The sequence below is a fragment of the Monopterus albus genome, unplaced genomic scaffold (assembly GCF_001952655.1).
Source record: "Monopterus albus unplaced genomic scaffold, M_albus_1.0 scaffold32.1, whole genome shotgun sequence".
NCBI lineage: Eukaryota > Metazoa > Chordata > Actinopteri > Synbranchiformes > Synbranchidae > Monopterus > Monopterus albus.
Window position 1 is genome coordinate 2,247,029 of NW_018127912.1, and position 17,144 is coordinate 2,264,172.

The window sequence follows — 17,144 nt, forward strand, 5'->3', positions numbered from 1 at the left end:
ATCAGCCCAGAACTACAAGGAAGGAGCTGGTCAATGACATGAAGAGAGCTGAGACCACAGTTTCAAAGGTCACTGTCGGTAGAACACTACGCCGTCATGGTTTCAAATCATGCATTGCACAGAAGGTTCCCCTGCTCAAGTCATCACATGTCCAGGCCCGTCTGAAGTTTGCCAAAGACCATCTGGATGATCCAGAGGAGGCATCGGTGAAAGTCATGTGGTCAGATGAGACCAAAGTAGAACCTTTTGGTCTAAACTTCACTCGTCGTGTTGGGAGGAAAAAGAAGGATGAGTTGCATCCCAAGAACACCATCCCTACTGTGAAGCATGGGGGTGGTAACATCATGCTTTGGGGGTGCTTTTCTGCGAAGGGGACAGGACGTCTGCACTGTATTAAGGAGAGGATGAATGAGGCCATTTATTGTGAGATTTTGAGCAACAACCTCCTTCCCTCAGCCAGAGCATTGAAGATGGGTCGTGGCTCATGACAACGACTCAAAGCACACAGCCAGGATAACCAAGGAGTGGCTCCGTAAGAAGCATATCGAACCCGGAACCTTCCCGCTGTGAGGCAACGGCGCCAACCACTGTGCCACCGTGCTGCCCATGAGTGGAGTAGAGGTGGACTTTTTCAAGGCACAGTAACAGGTCTTTGAGAGCCAGAATTCTTGCTGTTTCTCAGGTGTTCAAATACTTATGTTCAGCAGTGCAAGACAAATAAATTCTTTAAAAATCATACAATGTGATTTCCTGAAATTTTTTTTTAATTCTGTCTCTCAAAGTGGGAATGCACCTACAATGTGAATTTCAGACCCCTCCATGATTTCTAAGTGGGAGAACTTTCAAAATCGCAGGGTGTTCAAATACTTCTGTAGTTCAGAATAAATGTCAGACATAAAACTGTAGTATTGTTCCACTCTACCACTCTGAGTGAGGTTCATTTGTCTCCAAGTGTCACTATGGGCCTTATCGTGCGACAAAGACATGGCGTGTGGCCTGGGTTGAGTCTCTGTGTTTCCTAATTCCCTACCTGCACAACTACCATTTTCATGACATGTGCATCACGTTGACTTTTTACCAAGCAGCAGCTTGTCAACTTCATGCCTGCAGGCGTGTCCGTATGAAAATGGGGTGTGTCCAGGTAAATCTTGGGCACTTTGGTAATATGAGGGTGCACAAAGTGCCTGTGCCACTGACCAGCAAAGACCAGGTCTGAAACCAGTCAAATTATTGTTTCCAGTTAATGAGCACTCTGACCATGTTGTGATGCATGCCTGTCTAGGTGCGTGCACAATGCTTATGCACTGTGCATTGTTTCCTCAGTGGAAAATCTTACTGACGTCTGACTTGGCAAGTCCGCCAGCATGCTGGTATATATAGCTGGTATGCTGATTGGATAATTGCATGTTACGCCCCAAACACACCCCTGCTTTAACGAGGAGATCAAGTACAGCTCTTTGGCTACCTGTATGAGCGCTTGAACCGTTTTCCCTCATCGTCTAATTATCAAAATGAACATGGACACACCCAAACGCCACTTGAGTCAATACATCTTGATCAGACACTGTGGATCCTCAAAATAGGACCCTATGAGTTTTTCACTTTCACCGAAGGCATTTTTTCTCAAGTATAGGCAGGAAAATAAAATCAGTGACCAGTTCTGACAGAGTTCAAAGAATGGTGCTAATTGTCTTTCCTAGAATTTAATGTGACCAAAACTAAAGAGATAATGATTGAATTAAGTTCCCATTTCTCCAGTGTAATTGATGATCAGGCTGTTGAAGTAGTCCAGCGGTACAAAAATCTTGGCATGTTTATCAATAACAGATCAACCTCTGAACCGAAGGGGGGAGCTGTGTGTAAAAAAGCCCACCAGCGAATCTATTTTTATCACAGGCTTTGCAGTTTTAATGCTGAAAACAGTTTTATGACGATGTTTTATTCCTGTTTTATTGAATCGATTTTTACCTTTTCACCTTTGCTGCCATGGGTCAAGAACGAGAACAGACTGCAGGGCATTATTAAAGTGTGTGGTAAGAGTGCAGGCGCACTTTTAGACAACCTCTCTGACTTGCATAAGGCTGAGCTTCTCGGGAAGGCCGGGTCAATCCTGACAATTTCCAGTCTTCCTCTTTTCAGAAAGATTGTGATGCTTCCAGCTCGACACAGCTTCAGTAAGCATAGATTCAATAATCCTATGGTTTCAGTGGCTATTAGTCTTCTAAACAGTTCATTATAATATTTAGTTTTTGTTGATTGTTTATTTCTGCTGATGTATGTTTACTGCCGGCTGTTGAAAAACGTACCTTTGTTGAAGAAGTTACCTTTGACCTTAGCCATTGTGGATTGAATGACCCAAATGCTTCAGTAGTGTTTACACTACCCATGTCTCATTTTTAATGCGGAAATAAAAAAATAAAAAACAAATACTACATCTTACAGCAGAACCAGTCAGTTTGCCCAAACACTGACACATGAGCAGATATAAAACAATATCTTCAGCAATGTGACACTACAATTAGCAATTTTTCAACTTCATCACATCAACTCATGTCTGTTAAACTGACCAATTAAACTGTGTTCACAGCTGTCAACAAAGTGTGTGGCACACATTTTGAACAGCTACAGCCATGTAAAACCACTGCATTGCAGTGAAGCTACAGTAAAATAATTATAAACATGAAAAAAATACTGTATCCATAGCTGGAGGTAATCTGACCCAAGCAGTTATAAAATCACTGCTAGAATCTGAATTTTAGAGCCAGACGTGTCTGCATACACAGCATAATAATAGTGACGCTGTGTAAATGTAACTATATAAAGTGGCACGGGGAGACATTTGCACAAGAGCGCTGAGTCAGCAGTCCCCGTACAACAATGCAGCAGTACAAGAGGAAGTTTAGTTTAAATGGCTAGGTTAGGATTGGACTGGATAGAACAGGGAACTGAACTGGTTAGGACAGGACAGGACAACAAATATAATAGGATGAGACAGAGTGGGATAAGCTAGAGGTGATCCCCAGGGATAAATTTAGAAAGAATACTTTCACTGTGGCAAGTATACATCAGCATGTGCAGAACATACAGACAGACTTCAAGAAAATCATATTCAGTAGACTCTTCAAACAAAAAGCATTTTTTACAAAGCAGTAGTTGTAGTAAAATACTGCAAAGGCTATTCATACTAGGTTGGAGGACAATTAGCAGTATTTTCCAGCCCCTGTACTTTATATGTGTCATATCCCTGTTGGTTAGTTTCAGCTTATAATTGCAGTTCCTTTTTGTCACTGCAGTTTGTCAGTGTTCGCATGCGCTGTCATGATTTTGGAGGTTCTTCCCTCAGATATATTAAATATTTAACTTTTTTTTGACTGATACTGCTGCAGTTAGAGCACAGATGATTTGGCCTCTTTATAGCTCTTTTACTGTCGTTGTTTCATGTTGATTTGAAAAGACATCAAATCGATGAGTGCCAGGCCTTATCTAGCTGACAAAGACTACTAATTGGCATTGCACCTACTGTAATATGGCCCACCTCTGTGCCAGTGTTTACAGTTGTAATTACATTATTCCAGAGTACATGTTAATAAAGTGTTTACATAATTTCCACAACCTCTGTGGAGTATGCATGTAAGCCCAGAGATTTAGAACTATGAAAATACATAAACATATTTACTGAAATATCAGTATGAACATGCACTGTAATGTTTAATCACATGTGCACATATAAAGTACTTATTCAGTCCTTAATCTACAATGACAATCTGATTTTATGTGCAAATCTTATGTAAGTGCTGCACATCTACTGCACAACAGCAAAGTGCACTGTTCAGGGTAGTTGTGGTTGGGATTGTTGTTGCAGGATGTGTGTGGGTATGAAGGAAGATCTGAGGCCCACACTGTTGCCAAAAGTGCTGCTTGGTTGGTTCTTCCCATCATGATAGAGATGACTGGGGTCCAGCATACAAGACACTTTCAGTCTTGGTCCTAATCCTACTCACAGGGGGCTACCTCCAGACAATCTGGTCTCAGACCTACAACAGAGCTGACCGGCTTATTGAGCCATTTAGCTTTAACAACCTTGAGGCCGCCTCTCTAACACATCATAAAAAAGAGTGCAACTGAGTGTCCTGGGGCATTGTATGTGGTGAAGGACATGAGCCTCCTACCTTCTCTGTACTCCTCTGTCTGTGGTGTTTATAGGTTATTGAAGACGATAAATTGGTGCAGTTAAATGTTCTGTACGAACAGATCTTACATAGAGTATATATAGCAACTGTATTTAACATTAACCTTGTTAGCCATTTGGTTTTCTGTCATGTCAGACTAACCCTTAAAAAATTGACAGCATCATAGAATTATTCTAATGTCTGATTAGAATGGGTGCTCCATGATGTGCAGCACATGACAGAGAGAAGGAATTCAGTGCAAGGGACCTGTCATCTCTTATTGCTTTTCACCCTTTATAAATCTAAGTCCAACCACTGTCTTTATTACAGTTCTTAAGCCCCACTCCTTTAACCCCTTTTATTGTCTCCTTTCCTTAGGAAGCTTGGCTCGGAGACTCCGACTTGAGATGTTGTCACCACGCTGAGCACAGTCACCGCCTAACCTCCATACCCCAAAATGAAATCTCTCTCTTACAGTAAGTCTTCAAACACTTATTTTGCAAAAAAAAAATTAGACTGCAATCCAAGGTAATATTTTAATTTAACTCCCCAGTTTCTTGCAAAAGTAACAGGCTTCTCATGTCCACAGTGGTGATCCAGCCATGCTATAGATAGTTAAACAGAAAGGATAGGACAGTGATTCAGTGTTGAAATACCAACAGTATTTTTCACAGGTCTCTCCCCTAGCTCACGAAGTCCATTCTCTACCTGGCCTTTTGTACAATAGGGCATTCCTTGCCTTTCTACTTGTGACTGAAAAGAATTCAAAGGTTGCCACATCCAGCACACTAAGGCCATACAGAGGTGGCAAGTTCCTTCTTTAGCTCATCATCGCTTCTGTTTTAACTATGTTTTGCAATTACTCTTACTGTTAGTACGGATACTTCCCGAAACACCCTGGATAAGAATGCTAACTGTTGCATTACTTAAACTTAAGAAGATTAAAAGAAGTTATCTTGGAGGTGCAGTCATTTGTGTAAAGGGAGCTCCACCAGTGGAAAGAGTACACAGACCTCACAGGGGTTCACCAGTGCTGATTGTCAGGATATTGGATTTAACTTTGCCCAGCCTCATTTGCTCTCTCCTACTTATCAGAAAGCTGCTGATCCCCTGACAGGTGGAGGCGGGTGTGGTGAGTTGGTGAGATTAGTTTGAAGCAGTTCATGGATCAAAGCCGTAAACACTGAGCTAAAGTCCACACCAGAAAGGGTCCTTCTGTATACTTCTGGCTTGTACTCCATGTATCTACAGGAACTGCAGAGGGTTCTGCTGGGTCTATATGGTCTGTGGTAAGATCCCGGTGGGTCAACACAAGACTGTGAAAGGACTTTACGACAGGCACAGTGACAGGCCTGTAGTCATTAAAGCCTTCGATACAGAGTTATCTGTGGATAGGACTACTATGGTTCATAGCAACTAATTAGAGGTTCCCTCGTTACTGTTATTGCTCTAACAACCAAACAACAAGTACACTACAATTAGTGTTGTGTCACTAAACAGCCCCTCAAATCCAAGGCCAGGAATTCATGTGGGTGCCTCAACCGAAACAGAAATAGTAATCAGTAAACAATTAGCAATGCACATTTATGCTGCACATTCTATGCGAAAATGTGAAGAACCCTGAGAAGCACCTTCCACGGAAATGGTAGATAAGTAGGCATTTCAACATAGATTGTAAAAACTGTAGCAAGCTTTGTAAAGGCTGTTTGAGTTTCAGCTAAGCTGAGGCACTCTGGATCAAGTTGGTTATAAAAAATACAGAAATCTGAATGAAATTAATTCTAAAACTGCAGCCTTTCACCCTTTGTTACACCACATTATTCCTGTGACCCATTGTTTTCTAATTTTTAAATAATTTATAATTTTTTTCTTGCTCACCTCTCTTGTGTGTGTGTATATAATTTATTTATTTTATTTATATAAACACTCATTTCTAGTTTTACAGTCTGAGTAAAAAACTGTGTAACTGGTGTCATAGACAGGGCGGTATGTCAGAAAGTATGCACAGTGAACTAATATAGTGCTGGTCACTGGATTTGTTTACAGTAAAAAACAGGGAGTAATGCAGACATTAGACTTTTCAGTTTAAACACAATTTTACTTGAGTGCAAATTGATGGTAACATCAAATGATTAATTGCTAAATGGCCAATGCCCTTGTTGAAAGTTTACATAGTATATTTAGAGAAAAGGGGCTTGGTTAAACCGCAACCAATGAAGATGCCACAAAGTCAATAAAGTGATGAATGGCTGTTACATATCCACTGTGGTGTACTCTGTGCATTATCTAAGGCATGTGCCTTTAAAGAGCCTGTGAAATGAGCTCAACATATCTTCAGGATATGTGGCAAACTTGATCTTTCATGCTTCACTGAAGTATCAGTTGCTGGTGCCAAATGCTGTCAAATATTAATGTCAAGTGTGTTTTCATTTTCTCCATACTTGCAGACCATGTGGTGAAGTTATGATCCTCTTTTGTGGTGGCACAAACAGCAGATTAGGCCTCGGGGCTATTACGGATGTCAACCAGGTTATGTTTCTCCAAAGGATATCTTCTTTTTTTTTTAAACTAGAACATACACTAGTGTGCACACACGCACACAAAGACACACAGAGTTCACTTTTCATTTAATATGCAAACTGAAACTGTTGTTTATTTTCTGATGAAAGAGGATTCATGCTCAATTATATCTTAATGGCTTGGATAAAACAGCGTGCTCATGCCAACAGATATTCATTTGACTATTTTTTTTTTCCTAAGGTCAAATCTGTCTTACATGTTCTAAATTCACTGAAGCAAGAGTGGACTGACCTGACCCAGACACGCACGCGCACACCCACATACCCTCTAAAACCTTCTCCCTTCTACAAACTCCCATTCACACACGCACGCACGCACACACCTCAGTAGGATTTCGGCGATTGATTTCGAGGGAAACAAAAGCGCGCATGGCTGGACCGACAGAGGGCGTGGGTGCGCGTGAAGCGGGCGCGTGCCGCTGCTTCAGGAATGTTAAACGCATAGATCGATAAGCACACAACTTCTGGTGCAGGTGAGAGTGAGAGATGAAAGAGAAAAATGGAATTCAAGTCACGGAGACAGAAGGGGGAGTCATGTGGAGATGAAAAAGGAGCTCAGGGATGATATGTGACCTCTCTGCAGTTTGTCAGTCTTTGTTTACTCCATACACTGTTCAAGTAATATCTGGTACACAGAACTCTCCCCCCAACGTCAATAATATTATTTTGGGGGAACTCCCAGCTTTGCAGCCAGGCCTGTCCTACAACGGCCTGACGAGCTTGGAAATTAGAGATGCAGAAGAGGTTTGCAAAGCGGCAGCGTGGAAGCCCCGGCAGTGTTCAGCAGCAGCAGCGGACCGATGCTGCATTGCGCTCCTCACCGAGCAGGTCTGTCCACCGAGAGACGACGTCGTCGCAGCAGCAGTGTGTGTGTGTGTGTGTGTGTGTGTGTGCGTTTGTGTGTAAAGGGTATTGGATATCCCCCCCATAAAAACCCCGGCAGTGTTCAGCAGCAGCAGCGGACCGATGCTGCATTGCGCTCCTCACCGAGCAGGTCTGTCCACCGAGAGACGACGTCGTCGCAGCAGCAGTGTGTGTGTGTGTGTGTGTGTGTGTGCGTTTGTGTGTAAAGGGTATTGGATACCGCCCACATGAAACAACTGAACACATATCTGAGGAGCCGATTATAAAACTGTCATAAAGGAATGTCAAATACTAGCCTATTATTATTAAATATAAAGCGCATGTAACCTGCTGACTTATTTGCCCCTACAATACTGGTTGCAGTAGCAGACTAACAGGAAAGCAGTCAGTCTACCAATAAGATGCTTACTGTGTGTAGCCTACTACCTAAAGTATAGTATAAATTACTGGTCTACATTGTAAAGTACTGAAAGCCACAGATATTGCCATTTCAAATTCGGTTAGATAGTAGGCTATGTGACAGTTTTTGTGTCTTTTAGAGAAGAATGGATGAAGCCCTATACTTTCCCCGGGAAAATAGCTGCACCAGCAAAAATATGACTGAGCACTGGGCTGACTTGTATTGAAGCCAGATCACTCTCTTTTCTTTAGATCTCTGTTTGTTCTTTGGTTGAATATGTGCATAAAGATATTTGCCCACCAGGAGCTGTCAGCAGCCGGGACAGCAGAGCTATTTAATCTTCCTATGTGACAGGAGGGGGGTGAGGTCTGTCCCCGGTAACCGTTATACACACACGGCGAACCTACACCGCCTCTGCTGCCTCTCCCGTTACAGCTCAGCGATCGAGTTACGCGGCCGGGGAAAATGTTGCAGTAGCGAAGGGAGAGAGAGAGAAACGGAGAGAGACTGCAGTATCGCTGTAGACCGGCGGCAGCAGCAGTCCCAGGCAGTGCAGGTGAGAGGATTAAAAAAAAAAAGCCAGAGGAGGAGGAGGAGGGGGAGGCGCGTGTGGAGGAGAGAGAGAGAGACAGAGAGTGAGAATGCGGGACTCTTGGAAAAAGACGCATCCACACTCGGTCCATCACCGAGACATCCATCCCGAACCCAGGCTGAACAGGATTACGTTAAATTGATGCTGATGTGGAGCTCTACCTTATAGCCCATAAAGAGAGGATCTTCTGTTTCTGTTTTTTGTTTTATTTGAAAATAAATATTATGAGAAACTCGCTCTGAAAAGCACTCGTGCCTCCTCACAACTTGCGTGAAGGAATCCGGTGGCTTGGCACGTTGCTCCACTGCGGGGAAAAAAAAGCAAAACGCAGCTGGATCTGAAGGTAAGAAAAGATCCGGTAACAGCATCCCAAAGACTTTTTTTTTTAAAAGTGCTGTTTATTCCTCTCTGGGGATGTGAGTTAATTTTCCTCTGCGTCCGGACAGCAGAGCAGTTTTTTTTTCCTTTTGTGTAGTGATGCTGCATTGCAGTTTCTAACTGTAGAAAACGCGAGAAAAGCCGCTGTCCCAAATGTGACTGGAAAAAAAAACCCCAAACAACACACAACTTATGAATGGCATAATAAACTGACAACATATGAAACGGGATAGTTCTCCAGTTCACGATAAAGAAAGTGAGGAAGAGTGAAACGGATTAATCAGAGGCTGATGAATTAGTGTTTTCTTTTTTCGCAGCGGGATGGATTTTTTGGCAAATCGGTGGCATGAGCAGCGCAGCACTGGAGCGGGATCATTATTGTAGAAGTTGAAATTCAGTGATCATTGGAATGAACTACTGAGAGTGCAGAAGCTTTTTCCCCGGATCTCAGGCGGCAGTCCGCAGAGAGCGATAGGGAGAAGAAAGGATAAATCAAACACCCACGCTGTGAGATACATTAGACCACAAAACACCAATAAAGAAGAGACAAACCGCACCTCAGAGGCAAACAGAGCGGGAAGGACAGACGAGAAGGAGCCATGCAGAGGCTTGGTGCAGTGCACTCCTCCGCAGCGCAGGCTCTCAGCCTCGTGGTCTTAGCGCTGCAGCTGCTGACTCAGCTACCGAGTGCCGACTCAGCTCTCCGGTACCGGGTAGCGGAGGAGGGTCCACCTGACGTCAAGATTGGCAACGTGGCCATCGACCTAGGCCTCACGGCGAGTTCAGGCAATGGGGATGTCACCTTCGCCCTGGAGAGCGGCTCAGAGTACTTCAAGATTGACAATGTGACAGGTGAGCTGACAACAGGCACACGGCGCATCGACAGAGAGAAGCTCCCACAGTGCCAGATGATATTTGATGAAAACGAGTGTTTCTTGGACTTTGAGGTATCAGTGATAGGACCACTGCAGAGCTGGGTAGACCTGTTTGAAGGCCGCGTAGTCATAACAGACATCAATGACAACACACCATCCTTCCCTTCACCTGTGCTCCAGCTCTCAGTTGAGGAAAATCGTCCAATAGGGACCCTTTACTTGCTGCCCACAGCAACAGACAGGGATTTTGGGCGAAATGGTATTGACCGTTATGAGTTAATCCAGGATGGTGGAGCTGGTTCAAGTTCCACAAGACGCACAACTGGTGGAAATCCCACAACTAGAGTAGATGGACTAGGGGACCGAAGGGGTAGAAGTGGAGACAATGGAGGGGGAGTCAGGAGCAGTGTGTTTGAATTACAAGTTGCAGACATACCAGATGGTGAAAAACAACCACAGCTTATTGTGAAAGGAACATTGGATCGTGAGCAAAAAGACTCATATGAGCTAGTCCTTAGGGTTCGAGACGGAGGGAACCCACCTCGGTCCTCCCAGGCCCTGCTTCGTGTTTCCATAACCGATGTGAATGACAACAGCCCACAGTTTGAGAGGTCCACGTATGAGGCAGAAATGGCAGAAAATGCTCCTCCAGGTACACCTGTTCTCCAGGTCAGAGCTTCAGACCGCGACATTGGTGTCAATGGGCAGGTGGAGTATGTTTTTGGAGTTGCCACTGAATCTGTCAGGCGTCTCCTGCGGCTGGATGAGGCAACTGGATGGCTGAGTGTTCTCCACAGGATCGACAGGGAAGAGGTGGCTCAACTGAGGTTCACAGTAATGGCCAAGGACAGGGGTCAGCCTCCCCGCACTGACCGAACCACTGTGGTTTTGGCTGTCCGGGATGAAAATGATAATGTCCCAGTAGTAGAGATTCGAAAGATTGGACGGATCCCTGTTCGAGATGGTGCAGCGTTAGTACCAGAGAACGTTCTGGTGGACACACCAGTCGCCCTGGTACAGGTGTCAGACCGAGACCAGGGAGAGAATGGGGCTGTGACATGCACAGTGGTGGGTGATGTCCCATTCACACTGAAGCCAGCTGGTGAAACACTGCTCCCACCCCTACCTGCAGATGAAGCCTTTGACAGGTAAGGAAAACCAAAGGTAACCTTTTACAGTACACTGCCCAAACCAGTCCTGGTGCAGTTACAGTAGTTAAAAATGAAAAGGTAAAGAGCAAACTGCTTAACATCTGACTCTATATCTGATAATAATTTACTTGAGCACACACTCTTAGATACTGTAGGAACCAATATCTATTAATCACTTGCTGTGAGCTGAGCAGGATGATGCATTTTCTAATTGAAGGACAACAAAAATGGTAATGCAGTGATAACCATGAAGCAATGATGCAGTAGCTCAGTATGAAGCAGCACTTAATCTGAGGGGGGACAAAAATATTAACCAACATGCTCATAATAAGCAAATGCATGTGCCATTAAGCACCTCCATTAAGCACCTGATGCAAAGTTAACCGGAACAGTTAATTTAAAGCTGGATATTTTTCATTAAAAAAGCCATAATTACAAGACACTGGTTCATTAACATGTTATTTTGCAATCTGTCCTAAAGCAATTTACAGTTATCTACTGGTGTATACACGCCTTGATTCAGAGTTATTCAGGAAATACATGCAAATTATACATTAATTTAAAGTTAGTTTCTGACTCATTCCTTGGTATCTTCTGAGGTATACATTTTAATAAAATGTTTCCAGTTTTAAAACTTAACATCAGTCACAGATAAACAGCATGCATACGTGCTGCATCAGGGGTTAGCATTGTTTTTACCCTATGGTGTCTAATCTTGACAACTACTCATTAAGCATACAGTTGCTACATGCCTCACCCACGCGACTGCTCCAAGATGAATTTCTAAAATGTCTTTATTTCCACAGAGTTTTCAGAGTGTTGTTGCATGCAAATTTCACTCAAACTTGGTTCAAGTGCTGCCACTCACTCGCAAAACTAAAGAGTAATTAGAACGTCATACAATCTGAAAACCTTGAGCACAAATATTGATTAAAATCAAGGGTTTTATGCTTTATAATAATATTACTCCAATGGTGCAGACTGCAGATGTTAATTCTTCTAATTAATTTAAAAAGATATTTTCTAAAGCTGCTGTTTGGAGAGAAATTGGGAAGGCCATCCTAGGATAGTGCTGCTTCTACTTATGTCACCTATATATCAAGGTTGGCTGGTGTACTGACTGAAGGGCTGCCCTTCTTTAAAGAAATTCAGAGTGGAAATAATAAACACGAGAGTTCTTCAGCCAGTTTATTAGTTGATTGAGTTTAAAAAAATATTAGTTTTCTCTAGTATTATTGTCTTTCTGCAGAAGACTACATTCATGCAGGAAGATCTCTTAAAAGCCAGTGTGTAATAAAGATTGGAGCTGAAATGATTAGATGAATAATCCAAAAGTCAACAGCTATGCTGACAGTCAGTTTTATTGTTTCTGGCATCAGAAGAACTCATTCTCTAGTCTCAGCTTTCCAAAAGTAGGGATATGCTGCTTTTCTTTGTTTCATATACAGCAATTATAGTCTACATATTTTTGGGCATTGGACTGTTGGTTGGACAACGCTAGACATGTGAGGATGTCACGTTGGGCCCAGTGAAATGAAAACAGCAAATTTTAACTATTTTCTGTTATTGTTTTATCATTTAATAAAACATTCCTCGTAAAAATTCAATGCGGTTACTAATGACATATTTTGAGTCAACTGACACCCTGGTGACTGATAAGTCAGCTAATTGGCTTAGAGGGAGCGGCATTAGTGTTTTGTTTGACTACTTTGGCAGATGAAATCTACATTATTTACATGTAAAGCAGAAACTGCAATTATGAAATGTATTTTCTAATTATTTTGACAGGAACAAGAAGAAATACTTCTTACACACTTCTGCCCTGCTGGACTATGAGGCCACCAAAGATTACAGTGTTACCATTGTGGCAGTAGATTCTGGAAGCCCCAGTCTGTCCAGTAACAGCTCACTGATGGTGCGAGTGGTAGATATTAATGATCATGCTCCAACCTTTGCCCAGAGTGTTGTGGAGGTTCACTTTGCTGAGAACAACTCACCCGGTGAAAGGGTAGTCACTGTGGTGGCCACAGATGCAGACAGTGGCAAGAATGCAGAGATTGCATACTCCTTGGACCCTGCTGCTAATGGGCCATTTTATATCGACGCAGATAATGGCGATATCCGTGCCAATGGGGTTCTGGACCGTGAACAGCGAGAGAGGTATGAACTCAGAGTTATCGCCAAGGACAAGGGCACCCCCTCTCTGCAAGGCTCCGCCACCGTTGTTGTTCAGGTGACCGACCGCAATGACAATGCACCAAAGTTTGTTCAGGAAATCTTTACATTCTACGTCAAAGAGAACCTGCTTGCCAACAGCCCAGTTGGCATGGTCACTGTGACTGATGCTGACGAGGGTGAGAATGCAGAACTTAGTTTGTTTGTAGATATGGATGGAGTTGATGAGAAGAAGGCAGGAGAGCAGACTGTGGGAGAAGACGGAGAGAAAGAGCAAGATGAAGAGGTGTTTTCCATTGAGAACAACACAGGGACTATTTTCTCTTCTGCATCGTTTGACCGTGAAAAGCTTTCCACTTACACTTTCCGTGTACGAGCTGTGGACGGAGGGGAGCCTCGCAAAACTGCCACTGCCACTGTCTCGCTCTTTGTGACAGATGAAAATGACAATGCCCCATCAATCACTTCTCCAGCCAATGAGTCCTACACCCTTCTTCCACCCGCCAGCAGCGCCCGCACCATAGTCAGGACTGTAACGGCGATAGATTCAGACACAGGCCCAAATGCAGACCTTCGCTATGCTCTAGTGGGAGGAAATCCCTTCAGACTGTTTGAAATTGGCCACACCAATGGAGTGATCACCCTGGCAGAACCCCTGGAGCGCCGCCACAGAGGTTTGCATCGCCTGGTGGTCCGGGTCAATGACAGTGGAGTGCCCTCTCTCTGTGCCACTGCCTTGGTTCATGTCTTCATCAATGAAAGCTTGGCCAATGCCACCCTAGTGGATGCACAGGTAATTCTTATGTCTAAGGATGTGTTTTTCAAACTGAATTCAGGAGCAGCAAGTAAAATATATCAAAATGCATGCGACTAGAATAAAGAAAGAAGCAGAAGCAGCAATGAAACTCACTGCTGTTTTGTATGTGCAGACTTCTATTGTTCCACAAAGTTGGTAGTGATAACCAGTAATAACAGTCATGATACAGTCCTTTGGTCCATTCAAATAATGGTCACATATTACAGTGGAGGAGGGCGGTAATGACAGTTGATTGTAGCAGTTTAATCTAAACTGGAATGACTTTTTTTTTCTTGATAGAATGAGAAAAATGCACAATTACCGCAGTCTGTGGGGTGTTGCAATTTTCCACCCATTTTTGAGGAAATAATTGTGTCTATATTTATCCCTGATAAAGAGCCATGTTTCACTTTTGAAGCATATTGGCAGTGCCTGCTTCTTTGTGGTTTGATTCATACTGGAGTGTGTTCTGTGTCCAGCATGTGTTCTTATAATGACTACATGGTTAAAATAACTGTTATTACTGAAGTGGTTCTTCTTTTATGGTACATTGAACTCAGAGCTGAGAGCATTAGGTGTGTGTGTGCGTGAGAGAGAGAGAGAGAGCGTATTAGAGGTGAGTGTGTTAGAGATCCAGAATGAGAGAGATGGGCCTGTCCCAGTTCTGGCCCTGTAATACAGAATAGGTTGAATTATGTTCATTTGAATAGAAGCTGTAGTTCAGCAGTGTCTCTTCACTATAGGCCAGAATATTGATGAGGTTGTGGAGTTTGTGTTGTGTTATGCAGCACATTCTGAGCACAACAGAAGTGGTCAGGTTCAGAAGGAAGTAACTAAAACCCACTATAAACTGTAAATGAATCATTCCTACATGGGCAATAAAGAGAATGTGAAATAGATGTGTACTAATCCATTCATTATTATTGAATAACTCTGTGCAGTCTTCTGGAACCGAGGAATTCACAGCAAGATTAGAGCTGGCTTGAAAGATTCACACTGAGGTACAGAGGTAATTGACTAGAGTCAGACATAACTTAGATACCAGAAATAACTACAGCAGCATGAGTTCAAATTTAGCTTAAGCTATGCTGGTGGAAATTTTTCTCTCTTCTCTGCCCTCATATTAATCAAGTGAACTTCCCATTATGCTTTAAAAATGTTCAATTAAGCTATAAATGCTGGCAGGTAATAATTACTAAAACTTCATCTCTACTGTGGAAAAGTAATTTGTATTGACTAATAATTAAATCGGCTCAGCGGCCTTGTGGTTATAGTGTTTGTTCAGGACTAACAGCATGTGGTTTTAAGCTTTGTTTGGAACGCATTCTCATATGTTCTCTGAGGAAATGGTCTTCAACTGTCAGGTGTTCCCATGTAACAAGACGTAAACAGTGTAACCCTAAAATAGCTCTGGGACACTTGAGAGGAAGAGAACAGTCAGCCTGAAAGGAGGCATGCATCTCCAAAACTGGGTCAAAGCACCAATTTGTTTGGTATCCCAAAGTGCCATGCAATCCTTAGATAACTCTTACCTTGCAAGACTCAAAGTCTTCTATGGCACTCTGTCTGACATAGTATGTTAAAAAAAACAATACCTAAAGTTTTTGATCTCTGAGGACACACATTATATTGCAAATGTTTGCAGCAAAAGCATCTCAGCTGCAGTCTTCTCATGGTGTTGCTTTTCTCCTTGGTTCAAATTTGAGTCAAACAGAGAATAAAATATATGCACCCTGGGAAATGTATATTATTCCTAAGAGAGTAATGTAAACCTCATTTCTCATTTTCAGTTATGTTACAGTAAAATTATTTGACAGTTGCATAGCAACTACAATAACATTGTGCTTTGTGTGCCCTCAGGAGTTCTTGGCATCATTGTTTTGAATGATACTTAAAACAAAATCTTGTGTTTTAACAGGGGGAAAACCACATCTGTATTCATAATCACAGCCTGAGGGTTTTGACTTGGAGGCAACTTGGTTTCCAAAAGTCTTGTTTTATGGCACTTTTTTATTTGAGCAAAGCCAAACAACTGAGTACAGACAGAAGGCATAGGGGGTTGAACATTAGCCGGTAAGCAGGACACCTCATGAAGTAACACTGTCGCCTAAGAGTAGAATACAAATTGAACAATCAAGAGGGCGAGGATTAGAACAGAACACTTGGTAAGCGGTGGAACAATGGTGGTGACAGGTGGAATTAACTGCAATGTGCTTAAATGACCGGCGCCATTGAATCGAACAATAGGGTGTAATATGTCCAGGCCGGTATAAAAGCCGTCTTTGATTACAATATGCATAGTTTAGTTTGACTGTAGGGAGGAACTTGGCGGAGTCATTTAGTAGAAGTCATTGAAGAGAGAATACCTCCATCTCATAATGATGTCAAACTGAGTGGTGGATGGATGCCAGATGTAATTAGGGAAGGAAAACAGCTACCACTGCTGCAGCACCACAGTAGAAAATTATTCCAGCCTTTTCTATCCAACAGAACTGAGCGAACCACATGTTGGGTAATTAGCTTCAATATGATGCTGCGGAGTTTGAGTTAGAAGGAGAAGGAATTTCGTCATGCTATCTTGGACACGGTTGTCATTTGGGAAAGCGTGAATGAATTGAGCTACAACCAAGATCAGGTTTTCTATGCTTGAGTCAATAGCATGATCAGGGGAGAACTCCTTGTCTTGGTCACAGCAGCAGCATCTGCAGTGACATGCAGATAACAGAATCCTTGACGACTGGAGCAGATAGACGGGGGTGTTAAGTCGAGCCAGAACAAAGCTCAGCAGAATGAAAGATTCCACTGGGACTTTAGGATGTGTCAGAGGGATGCGCTTGACTGCAGCGGTGAACACTGAGCTGTCCTGTGTGTGCCCATACACACACACACAGACACGCATACATGCCTGCACTTGCATGACTAGATAGTTAACACTCAGTAGGGAATCTCACACAAGCATGTGAGCCGACTCACAACCATACACCTTGCACCTTCTATGTTCTGTCACATATGCCTGCAGGCACACTCTCGAATGCACACACTCAAACTTGGCTGTTGCACTTTTGCGTAGTATATGTACATATCAGTGACGTGGGGTCAGGGGAGGCAGGTGAGGCAGAGCCTCCCCTGTCAATCTTGAAAAGAAAAAAAAAGTTAACCATAAAA

General features: G+C 43.0%; 1 protein-coding gene across 2 annotated transcripts in view; it reads left to right on the forward strand.

The window, feature by feature from the left end:
• Window positions 1–8,375: 8,375 nt before the first annotated feature.
• Window positions 8,376–17,144, forward strand: part of pcdh7a (protocadherin 7a) — a 44,811-nt gene continuing 36,042 nt past the window's right edge. The window contains exons 1-3 of one of the 2 annotated variants that reach the window (XM_020597058.1): window positions 8,376–8,947; window positions 9,300–11,005; window positions 12,797–13,976. In XM_020597058.1, the coding sequence (XP_020452714.1) occupies window positions 9,582–11,005; window positions 12,797–13,976 (2,604 nt within the window). In that variant the 5' untranslated portion in view covers window positions 8,376–8,947; window positions 9,300–9,581. Of the gene's footprint in view, window positions 11,006–12,796; window positions 13,977–17,144 lie in introns of both variants that reach the window. The other variant, XM_020597056.1, reaches the window with a different exon arrangement.